Consider the following 15,353-nt stretch of genomic DNA (forward strand, 5'->3'; position numbering starts at 1 on the left):
TATTCATTTCACCTATAAGGTTTCGTCCAACGTATAACTCGCGAAGCAATCAAACTTTGAGGTTATTTTATTGGTTATTCATTCGACACAACATTTTGAGGTGAAATTACTACATTAGATCAAATTGACCCAAACGACAGTTGATAGCCGAAAAATTGGCACTAGTAGAATATCTTGGGCTAAAAATGGACCGATTTGGGAAAGAAAACAACCCAATTTTCGGGTATTGTTAAGTGCAGAAAAGTGGGGTCAAGTGTTCCTTTTATTTGGACAAAGACTATTTTTTTTTTAGTCATCAGCCTATTGATAATTCTTGTCTAGATTTTCTTTCCATTTTTTTGTTGTTCCCATGTAGTACAGTACGTGATTGTGGTGTATCTTTATCAGGGCTGAAAAGACAGCACCGGACGTGAGCGATAAGGGAAAAAGAGGACGTGTTGCCCCTCCCACGTCAGAGTGGGAGAGGCAAAAAGAGAGAGACGGAAAGAGACGACTGCGACTGCGAGGAGGAGGTGGAGATGGTGCGAGAGAGCCAGAAAGACGAGAGGGGGAATCGACCGTGCCGGAAACCGGGAAGACGATGAGCTCGACGTGAAAGCGCCTTCACGATGCTTTAAAAAAAAAGAAAAGACCCTCTTTCTGCCCTCTTTTCTTTTTTTTTTATCATCCGAATTAGATTTTTTTTTTGCCCCCCCCTTCTCGTTTTTGCATTCGTGACGACGACGAGGACGAGGAGACTCACACGCAGGTGCGACCATTACACACACACACACATACACACACTTGCAATTGTGTTGCATCGGAGATATGTTGGAGATGTATATATGCAATTTTTCGTTTCTTTGAGGGGAGGCGTTGAGGGAGGTTGGAGGGGGAATGGATATGGTTTGGGGGGGGATTACCTCTGCAAAAAATGATGCCACATCTGTGAGATGGCGCTGCGCTGGTATTTATGAATGAGTTCTGTAATGGCGCCCTCCTCCATCCTTCCTTCCTCCCTTCTTTCCTTCCTTCCTTCCTTCCTCCCTCCCTTTCTTCCTTCTTTGTCATCGTGACGCATGAAACCGCTCCGGTGATGACGATGATGATGATGATGATGGTGGTGGTTAATCCTCCCATCTGGATGTGTATTTGAGGCTGCATTTTACGGAAAGAAATACTGTTGATTTATTAGAAAATGCAGGAGGTGGGGGTTAAAAAAAAGCGAAGCGCTGTGAACAGTTATTTCCTATCGCACCTATTTTTTTTATTTTTTGTTTCCTATCGCACCTATTTTTGTTATTTTTTTTTACATCAAGCAGCGTGACAAGTTTGATGAAAATAAAATTGATTTTCAAGAAGTAAACCGGTTTTGTCACGCTGTCAGCTCATCGCTATGGTGCTAAGATTAGTTGTTCTATGCAGAGGATAAAGAAAATATAGTATGACTGGGGTTTAAAGCATGACAAATGCTTTTTAGTGTTAACATTCAACTAGCGGGCTAAAAGGCTAAGGGACTCTGTAATCCATGTCTTTTATTATTGTCAATCGCTTGACAAGACACTTTTGTCTACTGTGCTTTAATGGCGGTCATAATAGTGCCTGATGCAACTGTTTTAATGATGCAACTCCCAGAAAAAAAAAAAAAAGGCTGACTTTGAGTGTTTTTCACCGTTTAGCATCTATTGATTTCTGTATGTCCTGTCCTGATGACCATGCGCGCTGGATTTCTTTTAAACTCGTTGCAATAGTGCTGGTGCTTAATTGTGAGTTTCACAATCAAAGTGCATGTTGGATTTCGGACGTACTGGTGCTGGATGTAAATATTTATTTGTGAAAAAAGAAAATCCCAGAAAGAAAGCCCAAATGACCTGTTCCTGTGCGTCATTGTCACACACGTGTCCACTGCACTTCAATTGTTGTTGTAATGGTGCTAGACGCTTCTATTTATGCCACAACTCCCAGAAAAAAAAAAATCCCCTTCTAGCTTCTTGTCTGGTTTCTGTGTATCCTGTCACAGTGAACATGCATGCCGGATTTCTTATAAAACAGGCGCAGTATATCTGGTTGCTAATTTACAGCTGCCTAATTGCTAGTTTCACAATATGGCTTCCAAGAAATGCATCCTTCTCTGATGCACGATTTCGGACACACGGGTGCCGGATGCAAATATATATATATATATATATATATATATATATATATATATATATATATATATATATATATATATGCCACTTCCTGTGTCTCAGTGCTGCACACTTCTCTGCTGTATTTTAATAGTAGTCATTACTAAACCAGCGGTGCTGGATGCGACTATTTTGTCCGGAACTTTTAGCAAAAAAATCCCCAAAATGGCAAACTACCAGTGTTTTTTTTGCCTTGTAGCATCTTTTTGTTATTCCCGCGTGTCCTCCTATAATTCCCATGTGTGCTGCATTTCGTGTAAACTGGATGCAGTAGTGCCGGATGCACTTTTGTTCACCAGAAAATCCCAGCTAGCTAATTGTTAGTTTCACATTGTGGATTCCAATGAATTTGCATCCTTCCCTGATGAATCCGTGTTGGATTTCAGACACATTGGTTGCCGGATGCAATCGTAGACACTGGTGCCGGATGTTACTATTTTTACTATTGTTTCTCTGATTTAAATATTTCCCCCCCCCCATCCACAACACGGCCTTCATCCGGTTGCATCACGTGCCGTCCAGAGCAGGATTCCCTCTCTTTTGTTTGCCATCTGTGCTCCATTCGGGCTCGGCTCGAACAGAATTAGCGAGCAAAAATGCGGCCGAGCGGATCCGAGCGCTCCGCCTCGCCTCCCATCTGTCACTGCGGGCAGCTGCGTCACGTGGATGTGGCCTAAGAATAAATACGCTTGGTTTGAAAAGTATCGCACGTTCGCAGCGCTTCACTTTTTGCTCCTTTTGTTGTTTTATTTATAGCTGGGTTGCAAAAACTGTTCAATCCTCTTTCATCCTTCGATTGCTATCTCAACATTTTTGCCTAAGTCAACGCAGATGTTTGTTAATATCTTATTAAAATTTAACAAAATGATAGGCTGTCATAGACTAAATGCATAAAAAAAAAATTACTGTCGAGAGGCTGAAATTTTGTCGTTTCGGACCTGTAATTGATTTATAAACCAGCGAAAATATTCTTTTATTGATTAATCATTGCACGTCCAACTACAAAGTAAAATAAAAAGATAATATAACGTTGCCCTCCCCTATTGCAACATAAAATGTGTAAACTGTTCAAGTGAATTCTCAGCGGATGCTCGTAGGGAGGCAAAAAGAAAAATCTGCGAAAGGCGGGATGATCGCTCCGTATTAACGATGGGGGCGACTGTTTATCGCGGCGAGTTGCGGTATTAGCAGCTTCTTAGCAAGAGATGCTCCGGCTTGCCCGGGTCAGGCTAATACCCAGCGCTAATACACACGGTTGCACACTAATTACACCGCGCTCGCATCACGTGTCGACTCCTCATGTTTATTGATTGAGGAAGATGATGATGATGTCACTCTGCCTAACTTAATGAGCCTTGGGATCTCGTGAAGAGTTTTACAGCCTTTTAATTTTTTTGAAGGCCTGTGTATGTGGCAAATATGAAAAAAAATGTCTAAACAAAGAAAACAAAGAAAAAAAAAGAGAGATAAAAAAAACATTTAGGTGGTAAAATTGCATAAAGGCAGGTGGGTAAAAATGAAAAAGAAAACACAATTGTTATGAGTTAGATTAGAATTAACATATGTTTAATTTTATTATAATAGAAATAAAGCTTGATTAGGTATTAAAAACGGAAAAAATGGCTACAAAGTGAAAAAAATTGCAGGCAAAAATGAAGTGGATTAAAAATGTGACAAATTAAACAAAAACTTAGGAGGAAAAATGTTTGGGTTAAAAAAGTGGGTCAAGACAAAAACATACAGTATATCAAAAACAATATTTCGGTGGTAAATTTTTGTATAAACAAAGTCGGGTAAAGCGAGTCAGTTTTATGCTTTACGAAATTTGTGCTGAGAATATAGTTTGACAAAAAAACGTGCACGTATTTCAAAAGTGAAGAACTGCCACAAACGCAGATGTGTAGAAAAAAAATGCCAAAATGGAGTTAAAAAAATGTGGCAAATTAAACAAAAACATGTTGGAAAAAAATGGATTACATTAGAATGAATAGCAATCAAACATCTGTGCTGAAAATATTGTTTGCTTTAAAAAAAAAAGTGTAGTTCTTAAAAACTGGATACAAAGTTGCAGAAAAATTATGCAGAAAAAAGGAAGAATGTCAAAAATTTGCATTTTGTATGCAATTTGCATACAAACAATAAAAAAGCGAATGGAGTTTTTGCGGAGGGCGGGCTCTTCTCGGAAGGCAAGCCAATGCCAGGGAACTTTAAGTCTTGGGATTTGGGTCAATGCCGACGGACAGGAGAGGTTAAGCTCCGTGATTAGTGACTAAGCCCAGACCACAAAGTTACAGTCTCGTCTAATGCGCGCACAAAATTGTTTGAGCAAAACTTGGACCTTGGGATATTTCGGGGCATATTTAGGGTCTTTTTTCCTTCAAAAATTTACTCTCATTCATTGTTTTAGTCAGGGCCTGACCCAATAACCAGCTGGCATATTTAATACCTGTTATTAGCGCTTTGATATATTTTTTTTTTTTTTGCGATAAAACACTTCAGCATAAGACAGTGCACCACAGAACTAAAAATAGACTTGGTTTGTTGGCGTCGATGGTTTGTACTCTCAAAACAAGTGTTTCTGGATGAAAAAAAGGTATATAACATTTTGCAAAAGTGTCAGAATTTAGTGATAAAATTCTTAACCTTCCAATTAATTTGCTCTTAATTTGAAAAGTAAACTGCACTGTTCCCGTCACGGCAATAAAAAGGATTCAGTCAGGTTCGCAGGTACCTGCAGAACCCAAGTTAAAATTTCAGGTGCCTTCATATTCTCACAGGGTATGTATTTAGTATTATCTTAAATTGTACCACTAATGGCTATGCAAATTTGTACAAAACCTACCAAAATAAAGTTTTTGCAAAGGAGTCACGATAACACCATCTAGCAAAAGAAAAAAAAAAGTTTCAGTTAATTGGCTCTCAATCTGAAAATATTTTCTTCCTGCCATAGAAAACGTTCACATAGCCCCTTAAGTTTCTTCACACCCCCATTTGAGAAGCGCTGGTTCCGTACGCCATTTTTCTTGTTCGTTTTGTAGTCGGTTGGTTTGTCGCTAGGTTGGCTGGTTATTTTGGCACTGGTCTGCTAGTTAGCCAATTGGTTTCGTAGGTTGGCCCACGCATAACGTTTGCGCTGTATGTGTGCGTTTGTCAGCGCAGCACTGCGGCGGCGTGACGGTGACGAAAACGCTGGCAGTAGTGAGTCACGAGGAGGAGAGAGACAGAAAAAAAAAGAGAGAATCGCACATTCCTCCCACGGCATGCTGGGAAAGAGGCTGCATTACACACAATCATGCTTGTTTGATGGTGTGTGTGTGTGTGTGGCTAAATCTGTTGATCCTGGTTGACCGGCGGCGGCTCAAATAGGCGTGCTCGTCTACAGTATCAATCCGCCGCATTCCAATATCCCCGATTAAATGATGGATACCTCCGCACGGCGCGTGCTTTTAATCAGGCTCTTGATCTGCATGGCTTTCATGTTTGATGCTAATGCGCGGTGTGTCGAGTGGCTCTCGCCGGGCAAATTATGTGCATATTTAGCCCCGGCCGAAGGTGACATTTCCTCGCCAGCTGGGAAGGAAGGAAGGCAGGAAGGAAGGGAGGAAGGATTGGAGGGAAGGAGGGTGAGAATAATAAGAAAGAACATGGAAGAAAAGAAAGAAGGGAAAAACTGAAGGAAAAAGGAAGAAAAGAAGGACAAACGGAAAGAAAAAATGAAGGAAAAAGGAAGTGAAGAAAGAAATATAAATTGAAGGAAAAAGGAGGGAAAAGATAAAGAAACAATGAAAAAGGAAGGAAGAGAAAAAGAAGGAACAGACTGAAGGAAAAAAGGAAGAAGGACTGAAGAAAGACAGGAAAAGGAAGGAGATAAAGAAAGAAAGAAGGAACGAAAGAAAGGAATAACAAACTAAAGGAAGGAAGTTAGGTAAAACAGATTGAATTGAGGAGGAAGGATGAAGGAACAATGAAAAAACACAAAGAAAAGAAAGGATTGAAAAAAGGAAGTGAAGGTAAAAGGGGAAAAAGGAAGGAAGAACTTAAAAAAGAAGGAGAAATTGAAGAAAAAATGAACAGAATGAAGGAAATAAGGAAGAAGGAATGATGGAAGGAGTGAATAAAGAAAAAAAGAAGGAAGGAATAACAGACCTAAGGAAGTATAGGTGGAAGGAAAACAGATTGAAGGAAGAAAGGAAGGAAGGGATGGAAGAAGGGACAATGAAGAAAGTCAAAGAAAAGAATGAAGAAAGTGCTGAAAAAAGGAATTAGCTAAAGAAACAGGAAGAAAGGAAACGAAGGAAAAAGGAAGGAAGAAATGAAAAAGGAAGCGGAAAATAAAGGAAATAGCAAAGGGGAAAAAAAGGAACAGACTGAAGGAAAAGTGGAAGGAAGGAATGAAGGTAGAAAAAAATGAAGCAAAAAAGAACAGATGAAATTTGGAAGGATAAACAGATTGAAGGAATGAATTGAAGGAGGAAATAAAGGGGTGGCGGAAGGCACAATGACAAAAGAGAAAAGCGGGAAGGAAAAAACAAAAGAACAGAAGGACAAGGAACTGAGGACTGAACAAAAAAATGAAGGAACTTAGGAATGAAGAATGGACGGACGTCTGGGTGCCATGGCGTTTTTCCACTGTGTGTGCCAAAGCTATCGACTGATGGCGGCGGCCTAGCAAGGCGCATCATCTAGCAGGAATTTGTTACAAAGAGCCTTCAAGCGGGACCAAATGGTAGTGGGTGGGTTGCGGGGGGGTAGGGGGGCAGTCAGGCTCTTGTGTGTCACCTGCGTGTGTGGATGGCTAATTTTAGCCGCACGAAAAAGGCGGCGGCGGCGAAGTGTTGACGAGCGGCTCTGGCGTCGTCACGGAGCTGGCTCCCGGGAGGGAAGGAAAGAAAAAAAAATGGCGGGTGGATGGGATCCAGACAGATTCATCAAACGGCATCAACGCTGCAGGAAACCGGCTTGGGGGGGGGGGGGCAGACAACGTTATGGAGTTGAGCAACGCAGCAGGAGGACTACTTTCTCTGTTGTTTGTTTGCAAATTAGCAAAGTTGGGGCAAATTGACCCAAATATTTTTTGACTTTGAAATCTTCCACGTGAAGTTTCAAGCAATTAACAGCAGATGCTAGCTGGAAGCATTCTGGTGGGGGGGGGGGCGATGGCGGCGCTGACTGCGCAGGTCCACTTTTGCCAGCACTTGCGGAGAGAGACACGCGCATCCCGGCCGGCATAATGCGAAGGCCCGATGCATTATTTATGCGGCGGTTGGCAGCAGGCTTTAAGGTCCCATAATAGGCCGCTTCTCTAAGCTGCCACACTAATGAAACACTCCACCCGCACGGATACACGGCGGGACTCCTGGAGTTCTGGAGTCGCCGCTTTACAGACGCGGGACAGACACTCGTGACGTGCGAAATCATGGAATTGTGAAAGTAATCGGGAAACGAAGCTTCGTGAAGCACCTGTGGTATTTCTCGATTCCCCTAGACTGTGCTCTCGCTTTGAAAATAAAACACTAGTGCGGGAGACGACAGCGAAACGACAGCGCCATCCAGAGGAGTCAAATGACATCACAAGTGCTTCACGAAGCTTTGTTTATCCATCACTAGATTGTGGACAATTTGAATGTTTATTAAACGATTGTGATACTTTTGAAGTCCATTGGTTGCTCTGTTTGTTGGCGGTTTTGTGGCTAGTTAACAGGTTTGTAACTTAACTGGTGTTGTTAGTTAGTTAGTTAGTTAGTTAGTTAGTTAGTTATACCTTGCTCTTTGCTCTAACTTAGTATTTTTTTTTTCATAAAATTTGTGTGGACGGCAAGGTAAGAATTTTATTGTACGGAGAAACTTTTTTCTACTCTGTGCACATGACCATAAAATGTTAGTTAGTTAGTGAGTTAGTTAGTTAGTTAGATAGTTGGTTCTGCACTTAAATTGTTTTTTTTAGTGTGCAACTAAGTACATTATAAGTTAGTTGTTTGATTAATGTGTTACTTATGTAGTTGGCTTGGTTTATGTTAGTTTGTCACTTGGTTAGTTATCGTGTTGGTGTGTTTTTGTGTTGATTGGTGAGTGTTGGCTAGGTCTTAGGTTGTGAGGTTGGGTTGTTGGATAATTGGTTAGTGGGTTGTTGGTCAGTTTGTTGTTTGGTTAGTGTGTAGTTAGGTCATGGGTTGGTTTATCGCTTGCTTAGTGTGGAAGCTTAGTGTGTTAGTGACTGTTTAGTTGGTTGGTTGGCATAATTGGTTAGCGGGTTGCTTGGTCAGTCTGTAATTTGGCTGGTTAGCGTGGAATTTTTGTGTATTAGTTGGTTATTTGCTTGGTGTATTAGTTTGTTTAGGTGGTTAAATAATTGGTTGCTGGGTTGTTTGGTCAGCGTATCATTTGGTTCGTTTGTTGGATGGTAAGTGTGTAGTTAGTTTATGTGTTAGTTGATTGGTGTCTAAGTTTATTTATTTAGTTGGTTAATTGGTTTGTTGGTTGTTTGTTACTTAGTGTCATGGAGGGTTAGGGTTAAGGTTTGTTGGGTGATTGGATAGTGGGTTGGTTGGTCAGTTCATTTATTGGTTAGTTTGTCATTCATTTTTGTGTTGGTTGGTTGTTATTAGTTGGTTAGTGTGTAATTTGGTTTGCTAGTTAATTTGTGTAGCCAGGAGAGAAGGAGGGACATTAACAGCGGTGTAAAACGGCAAATTCTTGGTCTCCTCAGGTGTGACACTGTCTGAAGGCCTCAAGGCGGGGGAGCCAGAATGCCGGAGCAGAGCAACGACTACCGCGTGGTGGTGTTCGGGGCGGGCGGCGTCGGGAAGAGCTCCCTGGTGCTGCGCTTCGTCAAGGGCACCTTCCGCGACACCTACATCCCCACGGTGGAGGACACGTACCGCCAGGTGATCAGCTGCGACAAGAGCGTGTGCACGCTGCAGATCACCGACACCACCGGGAGCCACCAATTCCCCGCCATGCAGCGGCTGTCCATCTCCAAGGGCCACGCCTTCATCCTGGTCTACTCCATCACCAGCAAGCAGTCGCTGGAGGAGCTCAAGCCCATCTACCAACAGGTGAGCGCGTGCCCCTTAACGTCTTTGAGGGTCGACAAATCCGTGTCGATTCCGGTGGGACCAGATCTGGGATTAAAACCGCAAAAACGTTTCCTCCCTCGCCGAGTGACCCGAGAGTCCCGACTCCCGATGTAAACAACACAAAGTTGTACCGGGCAGAGTCAAATGTGTCTTCTCTGGGTCTGATGTCAAGAGGCATTGAAAAAAAATATACTGAAAATCGCATTTTTAATTTAAGTTCAAAATGTTGCTTATAAAAAATATATAAACATGCTATAATATGCAAGTCATCAGTCGGCAAATGTTTACACAAAACTGCAAAACGGCCTATTATTAACGCATCCGATGCCAGGGACATATTTTCACTTTTTTTTTTAAGTGCAGGCATTCAATCCCAGCTACTTTATCAATTTAATTCTTAAGTATCTGGAAATTAATGTACTTAAGTCTCGATTGCTCGGGCTGTTAAAAAACGTGAAAGTACGTCCCTGGCATTGAATGAGTTAACAAAAGCATAATAAAACAATTTCCAATCATGGAGTTTTTTTTTTACACCCGACTAGCTTGTAGTTTGGAAGAGAAATGTGCTATATTTATACTTCTAGTCACGCTCTCACAAAAAATCCAAACAAACGCTAATCATCATCACATACACGATTCTTCCTATCATCTCCGCGTTTTTATTTCTTCGGTAAGTGAAATGTTTGAGACGCTGCGCTCGGTGGGCAGGTGCTGGCCATCAAAGGCAACGTGGAGGCCATCCCCATCATGCTGGTGGGCAACAAAAGCGACGAGACCCAGCGGGAGGTGGACACCAAAGACGGCGAGGCGCAGGCCAACCAGTGGAAGTGCGCCTTCATGGAGACGTCGGCCAAGACCAACCACAACGTGACCGAGCTCTTCCAGGAGCTGCTCAACCTGGACAAGAAGCGCAACATGAGCCTCAACATCGACGGCAAGCGCTCGGGGAAGCAGTCGCGCGCCGAGAGACTGAAGGGCAAGTGCAGCGTCATGTAAGCCACCGCGGCGGCCACAAAAAAAGACCCCCCCCCCCCCCCCCCCTCAAAAAAAAAAAAATCATTTGCATCCTCACGGTCATGACTCAGCGGTAGTTTCACGCTGCTGATCAGCGCGTCCACAGGAATATTCGATTCCCCCGGCATACTCGTCGCATAGACTAAGCTAGATATTAAAAGAGCTTTTTCCTGTGAGGTGGGAGAGCATGAACGCCACACAAGAAGGATGTAAATAAACCACCAGATTCCCATCAACCCCCCGACGAAAACAAAAAAACAAACATCTCTCCTCATTCATCACCAAAACACAAGCCGTCACACAACGCAACGATCCTTTTAAGACTCTCCTGAAAGCGTGACACATTTAGGGAACGTCGGGAAACCGGAGCATTCCGGCGACCGCCACTGCTTGCTTTTTCCCCCCCGAGGCGAATGAGACTCAAAGGGAATTTGGGGGTCGCTGAAGGTCAAGAATGTCCACTTTTTTTTTTGCCTTGTATTTGATGAAGTCAAAACACACACAAAAAAAGCACACAAGAGTATAACAAAAAAGAGATGGATGTATTTATTTTCCTTGTGCAACCTGAAGCTGTTTTATTTTTTTAGTTCCTCATCCCACACTCATCCGCTCGTCTATTCCGGTGCAAATGGGGGCACGTGAGATTTAACAGGGTTTGTGCGACCGGCAAATCTAATATCATGTTTTTTTTTATTGCTGTGACAGGAACGTGACATTTTTCTTTTCAAATTAAGAGCAAATCAGTTGGAACATGACATTCTGCTAAATTGTATGATAGTCCCTCTTCTGCCAAACGATGTGTACCTTTTTATTTTCGTTATTTTATACGGAAGCGCATCAACATTAGTGACGTTAGTTTTTAAGGGGTTCTTGTCTAGAAAAACAAATTCACAATAGGTACATCCTTGAAAGACGGCCGGGAACCACTAATCTATTTCACACAGATAGCCAGCGACATGACATCCCGCCTTCAGACCGTTGCACAGCATCAATGCGAGCGCCTGCTGTCCCGTGTAAAATGGTTGCCAACCCTGTCCTGTCAGATCGTTTCACACTGAGACTCCGCAAAACTACAACATTGTCCGCTTTTGCCTTTTACACAGAGCCCAGCAGAAAGCAGGATACTCTCCCAACAGCAACGCGACAGTCTGGTGTGACTTGTAATATGGCTGCCAGCCCGAACCCTGTTCCGTCATATGTCATTTCACACAGAGCCCCCACAAAATCCCAACATTCTTCTTTTGCTTTTTACACAGAATCCAGCAAAATGTACGATATTGCTCCAACAGCAAGCGCTTTTCCACATTATAGCTGTAAATTCTGATGTGACGAATAAAGAAGTTCTCAGATGGCGACAAATGCTTTTGCCACAGGACGACAGGTAGAGAGGGTGTTAAAATTTCACACGGCTTTCCCAACATTGTGATAAACCCTTAGCTCAAATCTCCTTTACCTGGAGACATCGCAGCAAAATAATACATCTGAGTCGGACCAGAAGACCCAGGGGAAGAATTGGAATCAGAAACGATCAAATGAGCTTTCACACAGAGACACAGCAAAGCTTTCAACAAAACAAGTGTTACAAATTTAACCTCACACCCCTGTCCCTGCATTTAACAACAACCTGACAGACGCATTGTCCGATCTGTTCCCACTTTCTTAACAAGCCCTTGCATCAGAAAATACAGCCTGTACCCCCTTTAACACAGAACCCAGCATAAAATGGGATCATTCCGTAACAGCATGCGCTTTCAGATTATGAAATGACTTGAGGTGAGGTATAAAACAAATGGCATTTGTACCCCCCATTTTTGTGTCCATAGCGGCCAATCCAGTCTGTGTGAAAGGGGCTGTTTTATTATATTCCAAGATACTCCACTCAACACACACACATTGCACTTTATGACATGAACACACACATCTTTTTTGCACGCAAAAAGCACAATACCTTTTTACCTCCTTATTCCTGTTTGAGTTTGACCTCTTTTTTTGTTACTTTTTTCACCATCTGTCTTTATTCACCAGTCCTGAGGAGCAATCGCATCCCCTCCCTCTTCCTCTATTTATGTACAAAAACTCACATTGAATTGTGTGTGTAACTGATGTAAATGGCGTATAGCGCCCACAAGAGGCTTACCGTGGATAAGGTTGCTTCCGTTTTGTTTTAAACTGCGCGGTTATATGTGATATACATATGTACTGTACGAGCATTCACCTGACGTTGCACCAAACTAGCTAGCTAGCTAGCTAGCTAGCGCGCATGAATACCTCCAAAACATTGCCTCGACTTTTCGCCCCGGAAGTTACATATTGCCAATCTAACTCGAGTGTATTTTTCCCACCTCGTGCTAATTAGGCCGCGATTGTACCTGTTAGCTAGCGGCTGCGTTATATGCGCTTTTCTCGCCGTTTGTTAGCGCGCCTGCCAGATTGTCGGCTGACGCCGTTTGTTCTGCTGACGTGTTTGTGGCGCGGGGTGTGAGGCGGTGCGAGAGAGCTATGAATAGGAAAGTAGTGTGAAAAAAAAAAAAAATCACAGGAAAGGCTTCGCTAATCTGCCTGCGCGATAGGCCGCATGCACGTCTGGTATATGGAAACAAAATGGCGGGATTTTGCGTTGTAAATCCTCGTTAAAAATTCTTGACTAGCACGCCTCATCCCCACAAAAATGTTCAGGTCTTCATTACGTTGAAAGGCCTTTAGCTTTAGCATGTGCAACACGTGAAATTTCTCACATTTGCTAAGATAAAAATAAAGTTAGCAAACGCTAACTAGAGCTAACTTTTTGGCCTCAAGTAAACAAGGTCAAAAGCATGCTGGGATTCTACTAGTCAAGCAGACACAGGGGTGTCAAACTCATTTTAGCTATCGAGGCCACATCGAGGAAAATTTAGGGTTGATACTGTCCAAAATAATGCATTTATATTAACTATTATAATATTAAAATTACTAGCAATCATAAAGCATTTCAAGTGTTTCATTTATTGAAAAAAATTCAGCTCCTTTTCATACTTTACTAGGATAACGGTTCTCAAATGGCGGATTTCACATGAGTCATTGAATTTAATGCCGTGGCAGGAACAGTGCGTTTTTCTTTTCAAAACCAAGAGCAAATTAATTAGAACATGAAGCAACCTATTGCTAAATTGTGTTTTAGTCACTCTTTTGCAAAATGTTGTATGCCTTTATTTTGTTACATTTTTTATGGATGCGTCATTGATATTTAAAGCTAGCTGCGGAATAAATTACGCTGAGAGCTAGCGTTATAAACTTCGTTTCAAATTTTTAAGACACAAAGAATGCTAGGACACAAATACAGCACGTTATGAGACAAGGAGATAAGTCAACTAGTACACAAGGCCAGGACACAAGTATACAAAATAAATCTAGACTTGGACGTAAAATTCGGGTAACGGAATTGATGAGGATTTTAAAATGGCGTAGTTATGCTGATGATGTTGTTTCTTTCGGCCATTTTCTTATTTAACGCGGGATAGTGATTGAGCTGTGAAATTATTCCACACCAATAAACTTGTCCGACATTCTCCAACAGCCGTCTCACCCTGTCCTTTTTTTTTTTGATTTTTTGGGGGGCAGGCAAGGGGAGTTCCTGACTACAAATAATTCTCCTCAGTATGAAATAGCAACAACCTCAAAAATATTCTTGAAATTGATCCAAATATTGGGTCGGTCCCGTTTTGACCCGTAATTGGATTTTTTTTGTACCCTACTTATAATAATAATTGTGTAACCCAATTTGAATTTGAAAAAAAAACAGCTGGGTCAAAACTAACCCAAATTGTGTCCAAAAAGGAAACCACTCCAACTCTACAAAACAAGCAAATTCTTGGCTTCATTTGTGTAAAACATTATTCCAAAACCAAATGAGTCAAAAATAACCCAATTATTGGTCAAAAAATTCTTGAGGTTGTCTTTTACAAAACAATCCACTTTTTGACCAAATTGGGCGATTTTGACTGATACATGACCAAAATATTTGCGTTGCCCACAGAGACATCCCGCTGCCACCAACATATTTTTTTTTTCGACACAATATTCCAAAATGACCAGCTGCTCTTTAGTTGACCCGAATCCCATCTTCATCCCAATCTTCTGGTTCCAAATAATGAATCCAAAATTGGGTAAAAATAACCCAATGTGCTGAAAATCCCCAGCAAACCCAAACGCAGCATTTTTTGCGCCTCCTATTTTTGTTTATTCTCTTCTACATGTGTGCTACGCTTACATATTTTCTGCTTTGGGTCATTTTGCACAATATAACCCAATGAAGTAGCAAGCTAGCCCGTTTGACCAAATTGGGCTATTTTGACTGATACATGACCAGAATGTTTGTGTCCCATCTCCATCCCAATCTTCTGGGTCCAAATTATGAATCCAAAATTGGATCAAAACCATTTCATGTGCTGAAAATCCACAGCAGTTAAATGGGTTAGGAAAGCAACGCAGCATTTTTTTTTGTGCCTCCTACTCGCGTTTCTTCTCTCGTACATGCGCGCTATGCTTACATATTTGATGCCGTCGTCGGCATGAGTCACCAACACGCCTACACACGCACACGCGCGCGCGCACACATCAGTAACCCCATTCATTGCGGTGTACTTCAGAAATCTTTTTTTTTTGTGTGTTCTGAAATTCCGCATAGATTGCACTGCTCACAGGTCCTTGTAGATAGCTGTAAATAATTAGCGAAGGCTTTAAAAAAAAAAAAAGCGCAAATGGGGAGTTTTGTACGGAGCTAAAATGGAGTGGGAGCTGAGGGGGCGGAGCCGGTTTGAATCCGTGGCGAATGGCACTTTTTTTTTTTTTTTTTCTCGGTCCGGGGTGTCACAGGTTGCCATGGCGACGAGTACCATAGGGGGAAGCCGTCGATTGGATTCGTCATAGGAAATGTGTTTTTTTTTTTTTGTTTTTTTTTTTTTTCTCAAGACGCTCCTCTGGGCTCTTCATTCCCGCATGCTCCCCCATTTTTGGTGTTCCTGCCAGCATGAGAACAAGGACACAAACTGTGAATCGCATCATTTGTCTTTTCGTTTTCTTTTTTTTTTCTTTTTTTTTTTTAACTTGCAGCGCTACA

At 42.0% G+C, this 15,353-nt stretch overlaps 1 protein-coding gene across 1 annotated transcript; it reads left to right on the plus strand.

Moving 5' to 3' along the window:
• The first annotated feature begins 409 nt into the window (after positions 1-409).
• Positions 410-13,808, plus strand: diras1b (DIRAS family, GTP-binding RAS-like 1b). The gene is made up of 3 exons (XM_088432926.1): positions 410-748; positions 8,875-9,223; positions 9,953-13,808. The coding sequence occupies exons 2-3, from the start codon at positions 8,915-8,917 to the stop codon at positions 10,238-10,240; spliced, it is 597 nt and encodes a 198-aa protein (XP_088289052.1). The 5' UTR covers positions 410-748; positions 8,875-8,914; the 3' UTR covers positions 10,241-13,808.
• Positions 13,809-15,353: the final 1,545 nt, after the last annotated feature.

The sequence above is a fragment of the Hippichthys cyanospilos genome, chromosome 14 (assembly GCF_059441005.1).
Source record: "Hippichthys cyanospilos isolate Australia breed blue-spotted pipefish chromosome 14, RoL_Hcya_1.0, whole genome shotgun sequence".
NCBI classification, from domain to species: Eukaryota; Metazoa; Chordata; class Actinopteri; order Syngnathiformes; family Syngnathidae; genus Hippichthys; species Hippichthys cyanospilos.